The 14,238-nt window shown below is 50.6% G+C and overlaps 1 protein-coding gene across 1 annotated transcript; it reads right to left on the bottom strand.

Annotated features, from left to right (window-relative positions):
* Nucleotides 1-1,115: 1,115 nt before the first annotated feature.
* Copz2 (COPI coat complex subunit zeta 2) lies at nt 1,116-13,293 on the bottom strand. The gene is made up of 9 exons (XM_031351290.1): nt 13,169-13,293; nt 12,412-12,486; nt 9,440-9,521; nt 8,786-8,877; nt 8,299-8,354; nt 7,593-7,670; nt 6,072-6,123; nt 5,199-5,237; nt 1,116-1,456 (listed from the first exon to the last, which is right to left on the bottom strand). Exons 1-9 carry the CDS (start codon nt 13,268-13,270, stop codon nt 1,409-1,411), a joined length of 624 nt encoding a protein of 207 aa, XP_031207150.1. The 5' UTR covers nt 13,271-13,293; the 3' UTR covers nt 1,116-1,408.
* Nucleotides 13,294-14,238: the final 945 nt, after the last annotated feature.

Here is a 14,238-nt window from a genome sequence, read left to right as displayed (position 1 = left end):
TTCAGTGGCTGCCAAAAAGCCGTGTGTTGAGAGAAAAGTCGCGGGAAGTCACGCGTGATGGTTGCTAGGGCAACGCACTGGCGCTGGTGTCAGAGATCAGAGAGAAACACCGGGAGGAGGGTCGGTTCCACCTTAGGGGCGGAGTTAATCGAGGCCTTAGACCCGTAGGCGTGCCCGTAGTTACCCTCCGGGTGGCGCTCTAGGACCACGGATGTGGTGCGGGGGCGGAGCTTCCTGCTGCGCGATGCTCCGGTGAGGGGCGGGGCAGGGGCGGAGCGTGAGAGCAGCTGAAAACCTCAAGGAATGCAAGAAGCTGATACCCCACGCTGCCACAGAAGAGTCCGCGGCGTGGAGACGCCGAAAGCGTGTGGGTCACAGAAAAAACGGGAGAAAGTTCAGAGACTGGGACTAGGATAGGAAGGGGGTTCGGGATGCTCAGAAAGTTTATTCATTCATCTCCATCCTTGAGGTTTGTCGCCTCTCTGGACACCCCTGTCCATCCCTCCCCCGACCCCCATCTTTCGCAGCCTCGTAGGTACATGGATGCTCTGCAGACACGCATAGTGGGCACCACTCGGTGTCTCCTCGCCCCCAGATAGAGCCAGCAAATTATAGGGCTCTACTGCCCAGGATCTATGCCAAGATAAGAATTCCGCGGTCCCAGGCGCGCCAAGAAAAATAGCCAAACAGTTCCTCGGTTTGTCAAAGTGAGCCTGACTCCCTTCCTTTCTGGAGCCTAGAATGGAAAAAATGACTCAAGGGATCCCTAGCGGAGCCTCCCTGTGGGTACTGCACACACAAAACCGGGAAGCCATCTTCGCTCCCCTTTTCCTGGAAAAATATTATTCCTGTCACCATTACTCTTACCATGCCATACCGTCGTGTTTAGTCGCTCAACCACGCATGCAGCACCAGGGTATCAGTGTTGCACCCCTCGCGTTAAATATATCCCTTTTCCTTGACCCACTCCCACCCCATTCTCAGGTATAGTGTACGTGCACATGTGCGCGAGTATTCTCTGTCTCTGTCTCTGTCTCTGTCTCTCTCTCTCTCTCTCTCTCTCTCTCTCTCTCTCTCTCTCTCTCTCTCTCTCTCTCTCGCCAAGAAAAGAGGTCTTTGGGGAAAAAATTGGAAGTTTATTAAGGCCTAGGGCAGAGGATGTCAGAAGTCCAAGGGGAGGCAGCTTTGCTGGTTCCCATGGCTCCAAGGGCAGGCTAGGATGCTGAGCGAGAGTGACAGAGCTGGGGCCAAGCTTTTGCGTCTCAGAATCCCTGGCAGGAGACCTCGGGGATCAGTTCTGAGAGAAACCTGAGAAGGCAGAGTTGGTCTCTCTTGCCTCTTGAGATCTTGGGGCTTACGCAGGGACTGGCAAAAGTTCTCTGAGGAAGGAGCCTCGACTCCAAGAGCTTCATTTCAATAACGACCACTTAATTTGTTCTTTGGCTGACTGGAGAACCTGAGGTGAGAGAGTAGGATGTTAGGAGAAATATTTGAGAATGTCAGTGATGCCTTTGTTGGAGGTCGAGGAGGGCGCCTCTCGAGCCTTGGCCACTAGGTGGCAGCAGCTTGCCTCTCCTTAGTTTAAATGAGCCGAGGTTTTGGAGGTAGGGCAGGTCCAGACGGCTGCAACCAAACCCCAGCTGGCTGCCTCCCAAGCCTGTCCCACTGTGAGTAAGGCGGTGGCCCCTGCCTTGGCTAAGCCATATCAGGCTACAGTAATGCCTCCTCACCGCTCCTCACCGCTCCATCAAACAGATACAGACTGGCTTCAGGCTCGGCCATGCCTGTGCTCAGATACTTGACACCTTAACAAACTCGTGATGTTGGCCTTGATCCGGGTCTGTTCTCAGCACCCCATCCCATTTGCTGATGTGTCAAAGCTGTCAGGTGTGTGTGCTCCTGCTGCCAAGAAAAACCATCTCAGTCCAGTGTGTGCCCATATCTGTGTCAGTGTGCACGAATGATGCCAACACATCAGGAGCCTCAGGACACTCCACTCAGACTGCCTCTCTGGGCATAAAGCCTCCACCCAAATATCCATCCCGTACTGTGTTGTCCCTTTCTTTTGTAATCTCCCTCCTTGCTGGGGACAGTGAAGTTCCTGAATCTCTCCTAGGGAAGCCTTTCTCCACATTTCATTTTGTGTTCCTACCATAACGTTTGTATTTAAGATTTCTGGCCGGGCAGTGGTGGCTCACGCCTTTAATCCCAGCAGTTGGGAGGCAGAGGCAGGCGGATTTCTGAGTTGGAGGCCAGCCTGGTCTACAGAGGGAGTTCCAGGACAGCCAGGTTTATACAGAGAAACCCTCTCTTAAAAAAAAAAAAAGATTTCTGCTAATCCTCAGGCGTGCCTGTAATTTCAGCTCCTGGGAATATGAGGCAGGAGGATAATGACTTCAAGGCCAGAACATAACAAGACCCTACCAGTCTTTATTCTTTGCTCATTTAGAAAAATAGAAATTGTCTCCTGAGGATGTACAACTTAACTTCTAGGCTCTTACCCTAGGATGAACTATAGAACCATCCAAGAACTGGTTCATCTAGTTCTTTAGGCAAAATTTTTTTCATTTATTTATTTATTTATTCATTCATTTATTTAGTGTGTGTGTGTGTGTGAGAGAGAGAGAGAGAGAGAGAGAGAGAGAGAGGGGAGGGGAGGGGAGGGAGAGGGAGAGAGAGAGGGAGAGAAAGAGGGAGAGGGAGAAGGAGAGAGCAGGGTTGAATATCCATCTTGTATCCTCAGGCTTGGGAGCAGGCCCTTATCCACTGAGCCATCTTGCCAATCATCTAATTAATATAACTAATATCTAATTAATATAACAAGATAGGTTCTATTCTTCTGAGAGCCCTAGACATGCTGAGTAACTTGCCATTCGGTTTTTGTTGGTAAAGTAAAGCTTAGGATGACTCAAATGAATGCTGGGAGGTTTGGGGGTGATGGTGGTTAGCTCTTGTTTGGTTTTTGGTTTTTCGAGACAGGGTTTCTCTGTGTTGCCCTGGCTGTCCTGGAACTCACTCTATAGACCAGGCTGGCCTTAGAGATCTGCCTGCCTCTGCCTCCCGAGTGCTGGGATTAAAGTGCTCCACCATTGTCTGTTTTGTTTTTGTTTTTGAAACAGTCTTGTTCTTTGATTCCCCAGCCTCCAAACCGGAAGCTCTGCTTCAGAGGCATATACCTCCCCACCATGCTGTGAAATTCTAGGAGCCACACTCAGGGCTTTGTCTCCATTCCAACCATCCTCTTCTCTTTAACCTTGTATGTGCATAAGTGTTTTGTCTGTTTGTCTGTCTGCTTAGCACGTGTGTGCCTGCTTGGTGCCTGCAGAGGTCAGAAGACACCAGGTTTCCCTAGAACTAGAGTTACAGATGGTTGTGAGCCACCATGTGTGTGCTTGGAATTGAACCCAGGCCCTCTGCAAGAGCAGCGAGTGCTCTTAACCGCTGAGCCATGTGGTTAGCTCTCCCCGACTGTTCTGCTCTGCTCTGCTCTGCTCAGTGACACTCCCCTTTTAAAATGTTTAATATGCATTTCATGTATTTACTTTTGTGCATTTATGTGGAGGTCAGCAAACACTTTGTAGGGAGTCAGCTCTCTCAGCTCACCATATATGCCAGCGGTCAGACTTAGCTCATCCGGCTGGGAGGCAGGCACCTCTACTTGCTGAGACATCTTGATGGACCATTTATTACTATTGTTTTAAGACAAGCTCTCAAGTAGATCACTCTGGCCTCCAACTTGATATGGCTTTGAACTACTAATCTTCCCGTCTACCTCCCAAATGCTGAGGTTACAAGTGTGTGCCAACGTGCCCAGGTTGGCTTATGCTATTTTATTTTATACAAAGTCTCATGCTGCATCCCTGCCAAGATGGAAACTTACTGTGTAGCTCAGACTGGCCTTGAACTTGAGAACCATCCAGCCTCAGCCTTCCAAGTGCTGAGACTATAGGTGTGAGCCCCTACACCTGGCTCTTCCAACCTACTACCACGCAGCCACATTCTTTTCCACCAGAGCGTGAGGAAACATGGGGAACCAGAGGGCAACTGAGGTGATGAGGACAGTGTAAGGGAGTGAGTGTCACATCTGGTGTTCCCCACTGATGGCACTGGCCCATCTCTGCAGGGCTGCCACGTTAGGACTAGCTTATGCCAGGGAACAAAGCTTGTTGGAAACAGAGTAAGTCTGAACAGAGAGACCTGCAGATTGACAGAGCTGAGGTCAAACCATTAGGCTCGATTATCAGGAAGTCTGTGAAGCTGGGGACCCAATCTGCTGACAATAACCAGGACAGACAGACAGACAGACAGACACACACACACACACACACACACACTACACCACTGGGGACCCAATCTGCTGACAGTAACCAGGACAGAAAGACAGACAGACAGACAGACACATGTGCACATACACACACACACACACACACACACACACACACACACTGCACTGCCATATTCTGCATGCATCTCAGATAGGGCTGTGCAGCTCAACGGTTAGCTTCTTTTCCACAGTCAAGTTACTAGAGGCAGCAGTGATGAGTATAAATCCTATGATCAGGTGATGAGACCCTTAACAATCCCAGCGTGGCCCCACATGGATTCCCCATCCAGGTTGGAGGGAATACAAGAGATCTGAGGCCGGGCATGGTGGTGCACGCCACTAATCCCAGCACTTGGGAGGCAGAGGCAGGCGGATTTCTGAGTTTGAGGCCAGCCTGGTCTACAGAGTGAGTTTCGGGACAGCCAGAGCTATACAGAGAAACCCTGTCTCAGAGAGAGAGAGAGAGAGAGAGAGAGAGACAGAGAGACAGAGAGACAGAGAGAAAGAGAAAGAGAGGGAGGGAGGGAGGGAGGGAGAGACAGAGACAGAGAGGCAGAGAGACAGAGAGGCAGAGAGACAGAGAGATCTGAGGCTCCACGTTGCTTTGGGTAACAAGTAACCCGGGCATCATCAGTGTTGCTAGTGTAGGTAGAAGATGAGGTGAGCAGGCAGGAATCTGCCCACCCATCTCTTACCGCCCAGTTGCCAAGAGCCGAGCAGCCTCCAGAGGCTTGCTCTGAGTCACCCTTGTGACTCTCAGTTCATCCCTTGTCCCACACCTCTGGGTTTCTTAACTCTGACTCTCTCCCCTGGGGCACTGGGCTCTCTGTGTCCTTTAGCCTGTTTCTGGACAAAGCAGATGCAGGAGGCTTACCTGGGCTACACTCTGTTCTGTTAGGCCACTGTCATCAGTCTGTGGGAAAGGAGAATCACAAAGGTAAAGTCAGAGCAAAGAAAGGCGCTGTTGAATTAGAGATGTGAAGGCTTGCAGGGTGAGGGTGTAGTGGTTAACACGATCCAGAACTGTACCGTTATCGCTGCCTAGCAGACGGAGGTCCTGCAGCCTGTCATTTGGAAGCTAGTACACCCCCCGCCCCCCACTAACCCATCCTCCATGGCTGAGGATTAAACTCAAGAGTCTCACATGCTAGCCAAGGGTTCTACCACTGAGCGGCATCCTTAACCAAGCTGGGACCCTACTGTTTTCATGAAGGGATCTAAAGTAGGGGAAAGGTGTCATCCAGACTGCAGACAAGGAAAAGGCAAACCGGAAGAGTGTACCACAGCCCCAGCCCAGCCCCAGGCCCCAAGGCTGTCCCCTGGAGTCACTTTGAGGGCTCAGTTACTCCTCCATCCAAGCCTCTCATTGGAGGATGGGGAGGAGCTGGTTTGTTTTTTTGTTTGTTTGTTTGTTTTTGGTTTTTCGAGACAGGGTTTCTCTGTGTAGCCTTGGCTGTCCTGGAACTCACTCTGTAGACCAGGCTGGCCTCGAACTCAGAAATCCGCCTGCCTCTGCCTCCCAAGCGCTGGGATTAAAGGCGTGCGCCACCACCGCCTGGCCTGGTTTGAGGTTTTATGGAGAATGAACTGGAAGCTTTCCTCTCAGAAGTCTCAGTAGCTGGGCTCCCACCAGCTGAGCCCTGACAGCCTGGTGGTACCCAGGAATGCTGTCAAGTCTTAGTGCCCAAGAGTAGGGAAGAGGAAAGACAGTCTGGGAAAGATGGCAGTAGGGTACAGAAAGGCTTACCCTAAAATTCACTTTCTGGATCACTTGCTGGGGGTCACTCTCCAGAATCACCCTGTAAGAGAAAGTTTGGGGGTGAGCTGGTGATGTGGTCCCCCTCCAACAAGCCACTTTTAGTCTTAACATACTCTGTAGTGTCCTTCCCATGGACGGTCCTGGGGTCACATCTGTCCCTTCCCATGGGGACTCTCGGCTCTGCTCCTTCTACTTTATACCATGCTCATCCTCCACGACCATCTTCAGATGATGCTCATTGAGGGGCTTGTGAGACAGCACAAGCGTTAAAGGTGCTTGCCACTAACCTAACAAACCAAGATCGATCCCCAGACCCCGCATGGTAGAAGGAAAGAACTGACTTGAACAATTATCCTCTGACCTCCACGCTCATGCTGTGGCCCACGCAGTAATCAAAGGTAAAAATAAGTAAAAAACGTCAAAAACAAAACAAACAAAAAAACCTGAGCCTCGATCAGGGAAGCCCAGTGGAGATGACAGGAAGCTGCTTGAAGGGGGACCAGATCTTCCTTACATTTAGAATCCAGCGATCAATACAACCTCAAGCAGTAGCAGGCAGTTAATACAGAAAGAGGAGCGAGGCATTTGAAGGCATCCGACCTCCCAGAGGCCCCTGTCTCAGGTTGGGTGGTACGGGGCCATGGAAGGAGTGTAGCTTCTAAAACATCCCACACACGTGGTTTTAGACTTGGCCCTGCTAACTCCCTTGCTGTGTGCTCTTCCATAAGTTACTAGAATTTCTGAGCTTCTATTTCCTCCTCCATAAAATGGGCAGGTGTTTCAGAAATGTTGTAATAGCCTGTGCCTTGGGCACTGAGGCAAGAAGGCCAGGGGAGGGAAAGACACTCACAATGTTTCTGTTACCAGAGTTAGAACTTTTCTCTTCCCTGATTATTGTCCCCTCTTCCCAAGAGATTCTACTAACCAACTTTTCTCATAAGGGCTCCCAATCATCTAGGAGTCTGCTAGCATATTAATGAGAGATAATATTTACCAAGGAGAAAGACAAAAAAAAAAAATCCCCCAACTACGAAGGAGAACTATGGGCTTTCTGCACATCATTTTGTAGGACCCTCACCATCCTGTCAGTTTCCCTTTTTTCCCATTTTAGTGACAGGGAAAGTAGACTCACAGAGAGTCAATGCCATGTATCCCGCTGGTGTTGGGGGACGATGCTCTGAGGCCCTCTCAGAAAGGGACAGGTGTCTAGATTCCTCCTCAGCATTGGAGATCAACCTACATTCCCCCAAACTCGACCCACGCAGATGCCCACGGGAGGTGGCTCTCAGGTTACTCTCGCATTTGACTTGACTTTGGCTAATAATGATTTCAACCTCTGTCCTCACAAGTAGGTAGAAGTAAGGTTGAGGGGGAGGGCTATTAGGAATATGTAGGAGAAGGGAGGATGAGTTGGCCAGAGAGAGAGTTGGACCAGGATGCTCCCAGCACCGAGCCCACAAAGGTCATTCTTACTATCCCCAACATCTCTTCTCCCAATCCCCTCCTCACCCTCCGTCTACAATTTCATCCAGCACCAAGAAGGCTCCGTCCATGTTCTCCAGCAACCAGCGTTTCTCCACGTTCTTCCTGAGGGCAGACACAAGAGCCTAAGCTTTCTGGTGACCAAGAGGAACCATGGCCCCTCTAAGAGGAGGCAGCTCCTCTCTCTCCAACATCACTTCCCAATGAGGCCTGGGCGGGAGGATAAAAGCAGAGAGGTGCCAGGGAGGGACTCCTGAGCACAGAGCAGGCTAGGATCATCCTAGGTTAGTTTGTCTAAGCCATGTTCCTGGGTATCAGTAACCGGGGATTCAGGAAAAACCAACTCTGAGTTTAAAGTTAAAAATACTGTTTATAGTGGGGCATGGTGGTACACACTTGTAAATCCAGCACACAGGAGACTGTGGAGGACTGAGGGGGAGGCCAGTGTGGGTTATGTGGACCAAGACCTTCCTCTCCCTGTGTTTGGAACGTTTGTCGATAGGAATACTTGTGACCTCAGGCGAGTCAGTGTCTTGAGATTTGATATCTGATCATCCCCTGTGTATGGCTCTGCCTGGGGAACCATGGAAGCCAGAGGGGCCTTGAAAGAAGTCATTCTGGTTCTAAGACTTGCAGGAATTTCAGGAGGGCAGCAGGGCAGAAGAGCCTCTCCTCTGGGACAAAGGGAAAGGCCCCAGGGCCAAGGCCCTGGAGTGTAGTGGGTCTTGCTTACCTTAAGATGTGGCTCAAAGAGTCAAACAGGCAGGCAAGCACAGACATGAGCATCAGCTGAGGAGAAGGGAGTGGGAGGATGATAAGAAGACAGCTGAGGCTGAGAGGTCCAAAGTGGGCCTCTGAGCTCCCTGTGTGGGCTAGATGGGAAGCACTCCCTTGTCAGAGAGGGGCTTGGCTGGAGGCTGGCTACTCTTTGATTTGAGAAGGGGAACTAGGTTTGGGGCTGGGGGACACAGGTGCTCCCCTGGGTGTCTCCTCTAAATATGCCTTAGCAAGAAGCAACAGCTCCCAACGGAAGGTGTGATGATTTCATTTTCTGGTTCCCAAGGGACCTAAGGAACATTACGGATGTGTACGATTGCAGAGAGACCCATTCTGGTTGTCCTTTTACCCCCCAGACCCACTGCTAACACTAACAGCCAGCCTTCATAACCTATCTCCAGCCCAGAACAGACCCTTCTTGTCACCCAATCTCTGAAATTCACCTCATTCTCAGAGGAAGATCCCACCACATACAGGAAGATGTCGATGCTGCTCTTGTAGACGATAGTCATGCCCCCCAAAAATGCAATTTCACCTGGAAGGGGGAAGGCCCATAGATCAGCACACCCTAACCCCAGCCTGGGGCTAGCCTGGTCTCTGCTTCCCCAGGCCTCTCCCTTTGTTTCCTACTTCCTTTCTCAAGAAACTCTGGCCAGACCACTACTACCAGGAGGCTGCTCTGTGTCCTTGGTCCCAATCCACGTGCTATGTCTTGAAAAGAGACCTCCTGTTGAAGAGTCAACAAACCCAGCCTAAAGCTGACCGCCCTCTCCCCCGCCAGTCCCCCGAAACTGCCCCTCCGCCCTCCATCCATGCAATGCCCTGGGACCAGATCCAAGTAAGTGTAAGGGGGCACACAGCTGAGAGGAGGAGTGCGGATGAGCGGGGTGGGGAGCAAAGTTCCCGGATGATTGAAGGAAGGGGGTGAAACGCAGCTGGGGAAGACAGACAAAGAGCCTCAGAGAAGGCAATGGCCTGTGGGTGTGGAAGGCCAACTAGATGTGTCCAGATGTGTCCAGATGTGTCCAGATGGAGAAGATGACAGACACTGGCAGTCAGTCATCTGAGAGCTTTGGTGGGGGATGGGCGGGCCTTACTTTCAGTGCGGCTGGTCTTGTTGAAGACATTTTTCTCAAAAACCATCTGCTCCTTCATGGAGGGAAATGTGTCGTCATAATACTGTGAGAAAAAGAAGGCAAAAGCCATCACATGGAGCTAGCTCCTACCTTGGGAGGAGGCTAGCAGGGAGTGTCAGGATCGAGGCTGGACCTCCTTGTCACCTCCCTCACAGCACTATCTGCTCCTTGGTCCCCATAAACAAATTCCAAGCAAAGAAAAAGGAAAGTAGAGAAATATCGAGGCTGCCTTTGGAACCTCCCTGGATATCTCCCTCTGCCTTCCTCCCTCTTTGTCTTTCTTCTTCTCTCCTTCCCTCCCTCCCCTGTGTTTCCTTTCTTCCAGCAGTGCTGGGGTTGCAAACAAAGATTTCACATACACTAAAAAAGTGTTGTGACTTCTGATCTGTACCCAGCTTGTCTTCTCTTCCCTAACTCATTTCGTTCTTTCCTTCTGTCCTTCCTTCCTTCCTTCCTTTCTTCCTTCCTTCCTTTCTTCTTTCCTTCCTTCCTTCCTCCCTCCCTTCCTTCCTTCCTTCCTTCCTTCCTTCCTTCCTTCCCTCCTTGAAGAGCTAGGATGGAACCCAGGACCTTATGCATGTTAGACAAGTGTTTTGCCACTAACCTACATTCTTAGGTCACTGTCTCAAAAAAAAAAAAATTTTTTTTTTGAGACCGGGTCTCATTGTGCCACCCTGCTATGTAGAACAGGCTAGTCTCAATTTGTTTGTTTGTTTTCATTCATGATTTCTCTGTATAGCCTTGGCTGTCCTAGAGCTTGCTCTATAGACCAGGCTGGCCTTCAACTCAGAGATCCTACTGTCTCTGCCTCCCAAAGTGCTGGGATTGAAGGTGTGCCTCACCACTGCTTCATTTTCAATTTCTTTTTTTTTTAAAGTTTATTTATGTTATGCACATGAGTACACTGTAATTGTTTTGTTGTTTTTTATGAGTTCACTGTCCCTGTCTTTACACACACCAGAAGAGGGCATTGGATCCCATTACAGATGGTTGTGAGCCACCATGTGGTTGCTGGGAATTGAACTCAGGACCTCTGGAAGAGCAGTCAGTTCTCTTAACTGCTGAACCATCTCTCCAGCCCCCTTCAATTTCTTAACATATAACAAGGATGGGACCTTCTAGAAAGAGGCCCCAGAGGCTTTGGCAATGCTGACCCACCTCTGCCCACGGGCTGAAGTGAGGTGTAGGCAGCTCAAATTTCTGCATGTGAACTTTGCATTCTGTAGTCAATTCTGTAGGCAAGTTAGCAGTCTTTCTGCTGTCTACTACCATGGTGCACAAAGCTCATTTGAATGTTATGAAGACTGAGAAGGCTTTAACATATTTAATAACTAATTTAGATGTTAGCTGGGTGTGGTGTCCCAAGCCTGGAATCCCAGCACTTGGGAGGAAGAAGCAGAAAGATCAGGAGTTCTAGGTCAACCTTGACTACATGAGACCCTGTCTCAAAAAAAAAAAAAAAAAAAAAAAGAAAGAAAGAAAGAAAGAAAGAAAGAAAGAAAGAAGAGAAAAAAAAAACAGAACAAGCAAACAAAGTTAATCAGGGCTGGTTGTAGAGGCATCTTTCAACCCCACCACTCCGGAGGTGGAGGCAGGCTACTCTCTAAGTTCCAGGTCTACAGACTGAGTTCCAGGATGGCCAAGGCTACACAGAGAAACTTTGTCTCAAAAGCCACACACACACACACACACACACACACACACACACATACACACACACAAAACGGGGGATGGTGTTCCATGCTGGCCAGTGATCTCAGCACTCAAGAGGCAGAAGCAGGGAAAACAGGACAAGTCTGAGGCCAGCCTGGCCCACAACAAAACAAAACAAAACAAGTATTATAGTATTGTTAAATTTCCATTACAGTCAATTATATTGGTGGCAGGAATTTCATTTATTTATTCTTTATTGAGTTTTTGTGTTTGTTTTTGAAACAGGTCTTATTACGTATTCCAGGCTGGCCTCAAACTCAGAGATTCACCTACCTATGCTGGGATTAAAAGCAAGCCCCATCGCCAGCCTTTGATGTAGCAGAAATTTGGGACTTTTTTTTTCTTTCTTTCTCTCTACAATCTTTTCTTTTCCTTTTCTTTTCTTCTTCTTTTTTAACATTTATTTATTGTGTGTGTGTGTGTGTGTGTGTATGTGTGTGTGTGTGTGTGTGTGTGTGTGTGTGTTGTAGGTGGGGCAAGAATGGAGGTCAAAGGATAACCGGAGGAATTTGCTTCCTCCTTCAACTATGTGACCTCAGGATCCAACTCAAGCTGTCCGGCTTGGCATCCTTACCCACTGAGCCATCTGGTCTACCCTGAAACTTAGCTTCCAATGGAGTTTTAGTTCATCTCATGTAGGTCATGTAGGATGGATACCAGATAACTGAATGGGAGTTCGAAGAAAACCAACTGGAGCCCGAGTTGTGAGACTAACCTTGTGACCTCAGGCAACCTACTTAGCGTCACTAGACTTCATTTTCTACATCTGTGAAGTTAAAAAGCAAGACTAGATGGTTTCCTCAATCCCACCGGATTCTACTACATCATTATGCTAAGTCCTTAGTGTTTACCTAGCTGAAATACAAAAGCACACAGGTGGCTTTGTCTATAGTTTAGGGACTCAGATTCCTTGGTCCCAGGTTCAACTATCCACTGATCCCTTTGGTGGAGCTCCCCACGCTCAGGATGCAGCTAGCCAGAGCTAGGACAAGGAGAAGACTTGTCAGGGAACATGAGTAAGAAACCCAGGGGATCTCTACTCACCCACCCAGCCCCTCACTGTTCAGACTGATAAAGTGACTTCTAGAGACTCTAAGCTGGGCTGTTTTGCCATCCAGAAGGCAGAGTTTCTCCTATAGGAGGAGTTAAATGGGCTGGGTGGGGACCACTTGTCTCAGACGTGCGGCACTGTCTTCAGGGTTCCTGAGGGGAGGGGTTACCTTGGCCAGCAGCCTTCGCCCGTCATTATCTAGGATGAAGACAGCCTTGATGGTGTAGAGAGAAGGTTCCTGAAACTGACACGGGAAAGGAACCCCTCACTCAAAGTGAACACTGTGTCTTGGGTTCTATGGAGCCAGCTACCCCCCCGATCCACAGCTGGTTCCAGCCCAACCCTGTGCCACATGGACCATTTCCGGTGCCCACTCCACTCCCAGACAGATGTTCCACTGCAGGTCCGAGGAGTGGGCGCTGAGTCCGCTGGGTGCAGAAAGTCCTACCGGGCCCAAGTTCTGTCATGCACTGACTGCTCCAGAGCCCAAGTCGGAGTGTATCACAGAACCTGGGCCCGGGGAACAGCGGCGCCGAGCCTCCTTGTGTCCAGCTGACCCCCAGTTCCAGATGCGCGCGCGGCCATCACCCTGGAGCAAGGGAGCCCAACCAGACCACCTCGCCACTCCCACTCCTCCCTCGTCCCGCTAGAATCTCGCTCCCATCCCCGCCACCCAAGTCGGTTCTTATCACTGCAGCGAGTTCCCCAGAACTTCAGTCCCGCGACACTCCACTCAGGCCAGGCCTCCTCGCCCGTGCGCTCCAGGACGAACTTTTTTCTCCCCTCCCTGGCCCCGGGCTCCCTCTCCGGGGCTGGGTAGTGGTGGCACAAAGTTCCCAGCTCAGGAGCCTGAAGCAAATCGGTTGTCCCCCGGCCCCCGATCACCGATCCGGCCTCCCCGGGACCTCGCACTCCGCGCTCCGTACCCGCTGTTCCGTGGCTCGGGTGGGCGGCGCTGCGCCCCCGGCTTGGGCGGCCGAGGCCCCCTCCCCCGGGTGCGGACGTGGCCAGGCCTCCGGCCGCTGCATTCCGCTCGCTGCCTGCACTGACAGCGCCGCCCCGCCCCGTGCCCGCCCCCCGCGACGCCGCCCCTCCGCCCAGTCCTGCGTGGCTGGCCTCTGTGTGCGTCCCCTCTCTCTGGGCAAGCTTTGCACCCGACCCCCACGTCGCAGAACCTCGTCCCCCTATTTGGATTCTTCCCTCTGGGCTCCTTCTCTGCACCTCCCAGTCTCTCAGGTGAACCAGAGCCTGCCCCTCTCTTCCCACTTATTGCCTCTTCTGGCCTAGGGGGCCTGTGGCTTTGGTGCAAAGAGGTCCCCACGTGGCTGTCCTGGGCCAGCCTGAATTTCAGGTAAAGCTCACTTTTTCCTCAGGACCTCCTAGTAGGTATCATTGGGACAAGTATTCAAGTCCCTTTTTTTGTTTTTAAAGAACTCACTCTTTTTTAATTTTTGAGATTTTTTTTTTCTAATTTAAAATTTTATGTATGTGAGTACACTGTCGCTGTCTTCAGACACACCAGAAGAGGGCACTGGATTCCATTACCGATGCTTGTGAGCCACCACGTGGTTGCTGGGACTTGAACTCTGGACCTCTGGAAGAGCATTAACTTAACGCTGAGCCATCTCTCCAGCTCCTTAAGTCACCTTTTTGATCTCAGGACAGAGCCTATCAGTGAGACCAGGTGGAGACCTCTCCACCGGGAAGAGTTCTCCCCGAGTGGGAAAAGAACCGAGCGGGCTGAGGGATACCTCCCCCAGACGTTTTTTCAAGACCCAGAGGTGGATGAGGTCAGTAGGTCACAACACACCTGAAATCCAGCTTGAGCCTGTGGTCTAATCCTGCCAGAGTATAATCACGTACAGTGAGGCAGTTAACTGGTGCTTGGGCAACCAGCCATTCAGAACACTGACAGACCTGTCTTACACACAAACGCTCTCATTGTATGTCAGAAGCCACTGTTCCTAGGGAGGAGGTGTTTTCAGACATACCCAAG

The sequence above is a fragment of the Mastomys coucha genome, unplaced genomic scaffold (genome assembly GCF_008632895.1).
Source record: "Mastomys coucha isolate ucsf_1 unplaced genomic scaffold, UCSF_Mcou_1 pScaffold5, whole genome shotgun sequence".
In the NCBI taxonomy this organism is placed as follows: Eukaryota; Metazoa; Chordata; class Mammalia; order Rodentia; family Muridae; genus Mastomys; species Mastomys coucha.
The sequence above is the reverse complement of the archived record's forward strand: the minus strand, read 5'-3'. Positions and strand labels throughout refer to the sequence as shown.

Coding starts and splice junctions, on each gene's coding strand:
- Copz2 (XM_031351290.1), bottom strand. CDS start 13,270: ATGCAGCGGCCGGAGGCCTGGCCACGTCCGCACCCGGGGGAGGGGGCC. Junction 8,878..9,439: donor CAAGACCAGCCGCACTGAAA/GTAAGGCCCGCC, acceptor TCCCCCTTCCAG/GTGAAATTGCATTTTTGGGG. Junction 1,457..5,198: donor CAGAACAGAGTGTAGCCCAG/GTAAGCCTCCTG, acceptor CTCTCACCTCAG/GTTCTCCAGTCAGCCAAAGA.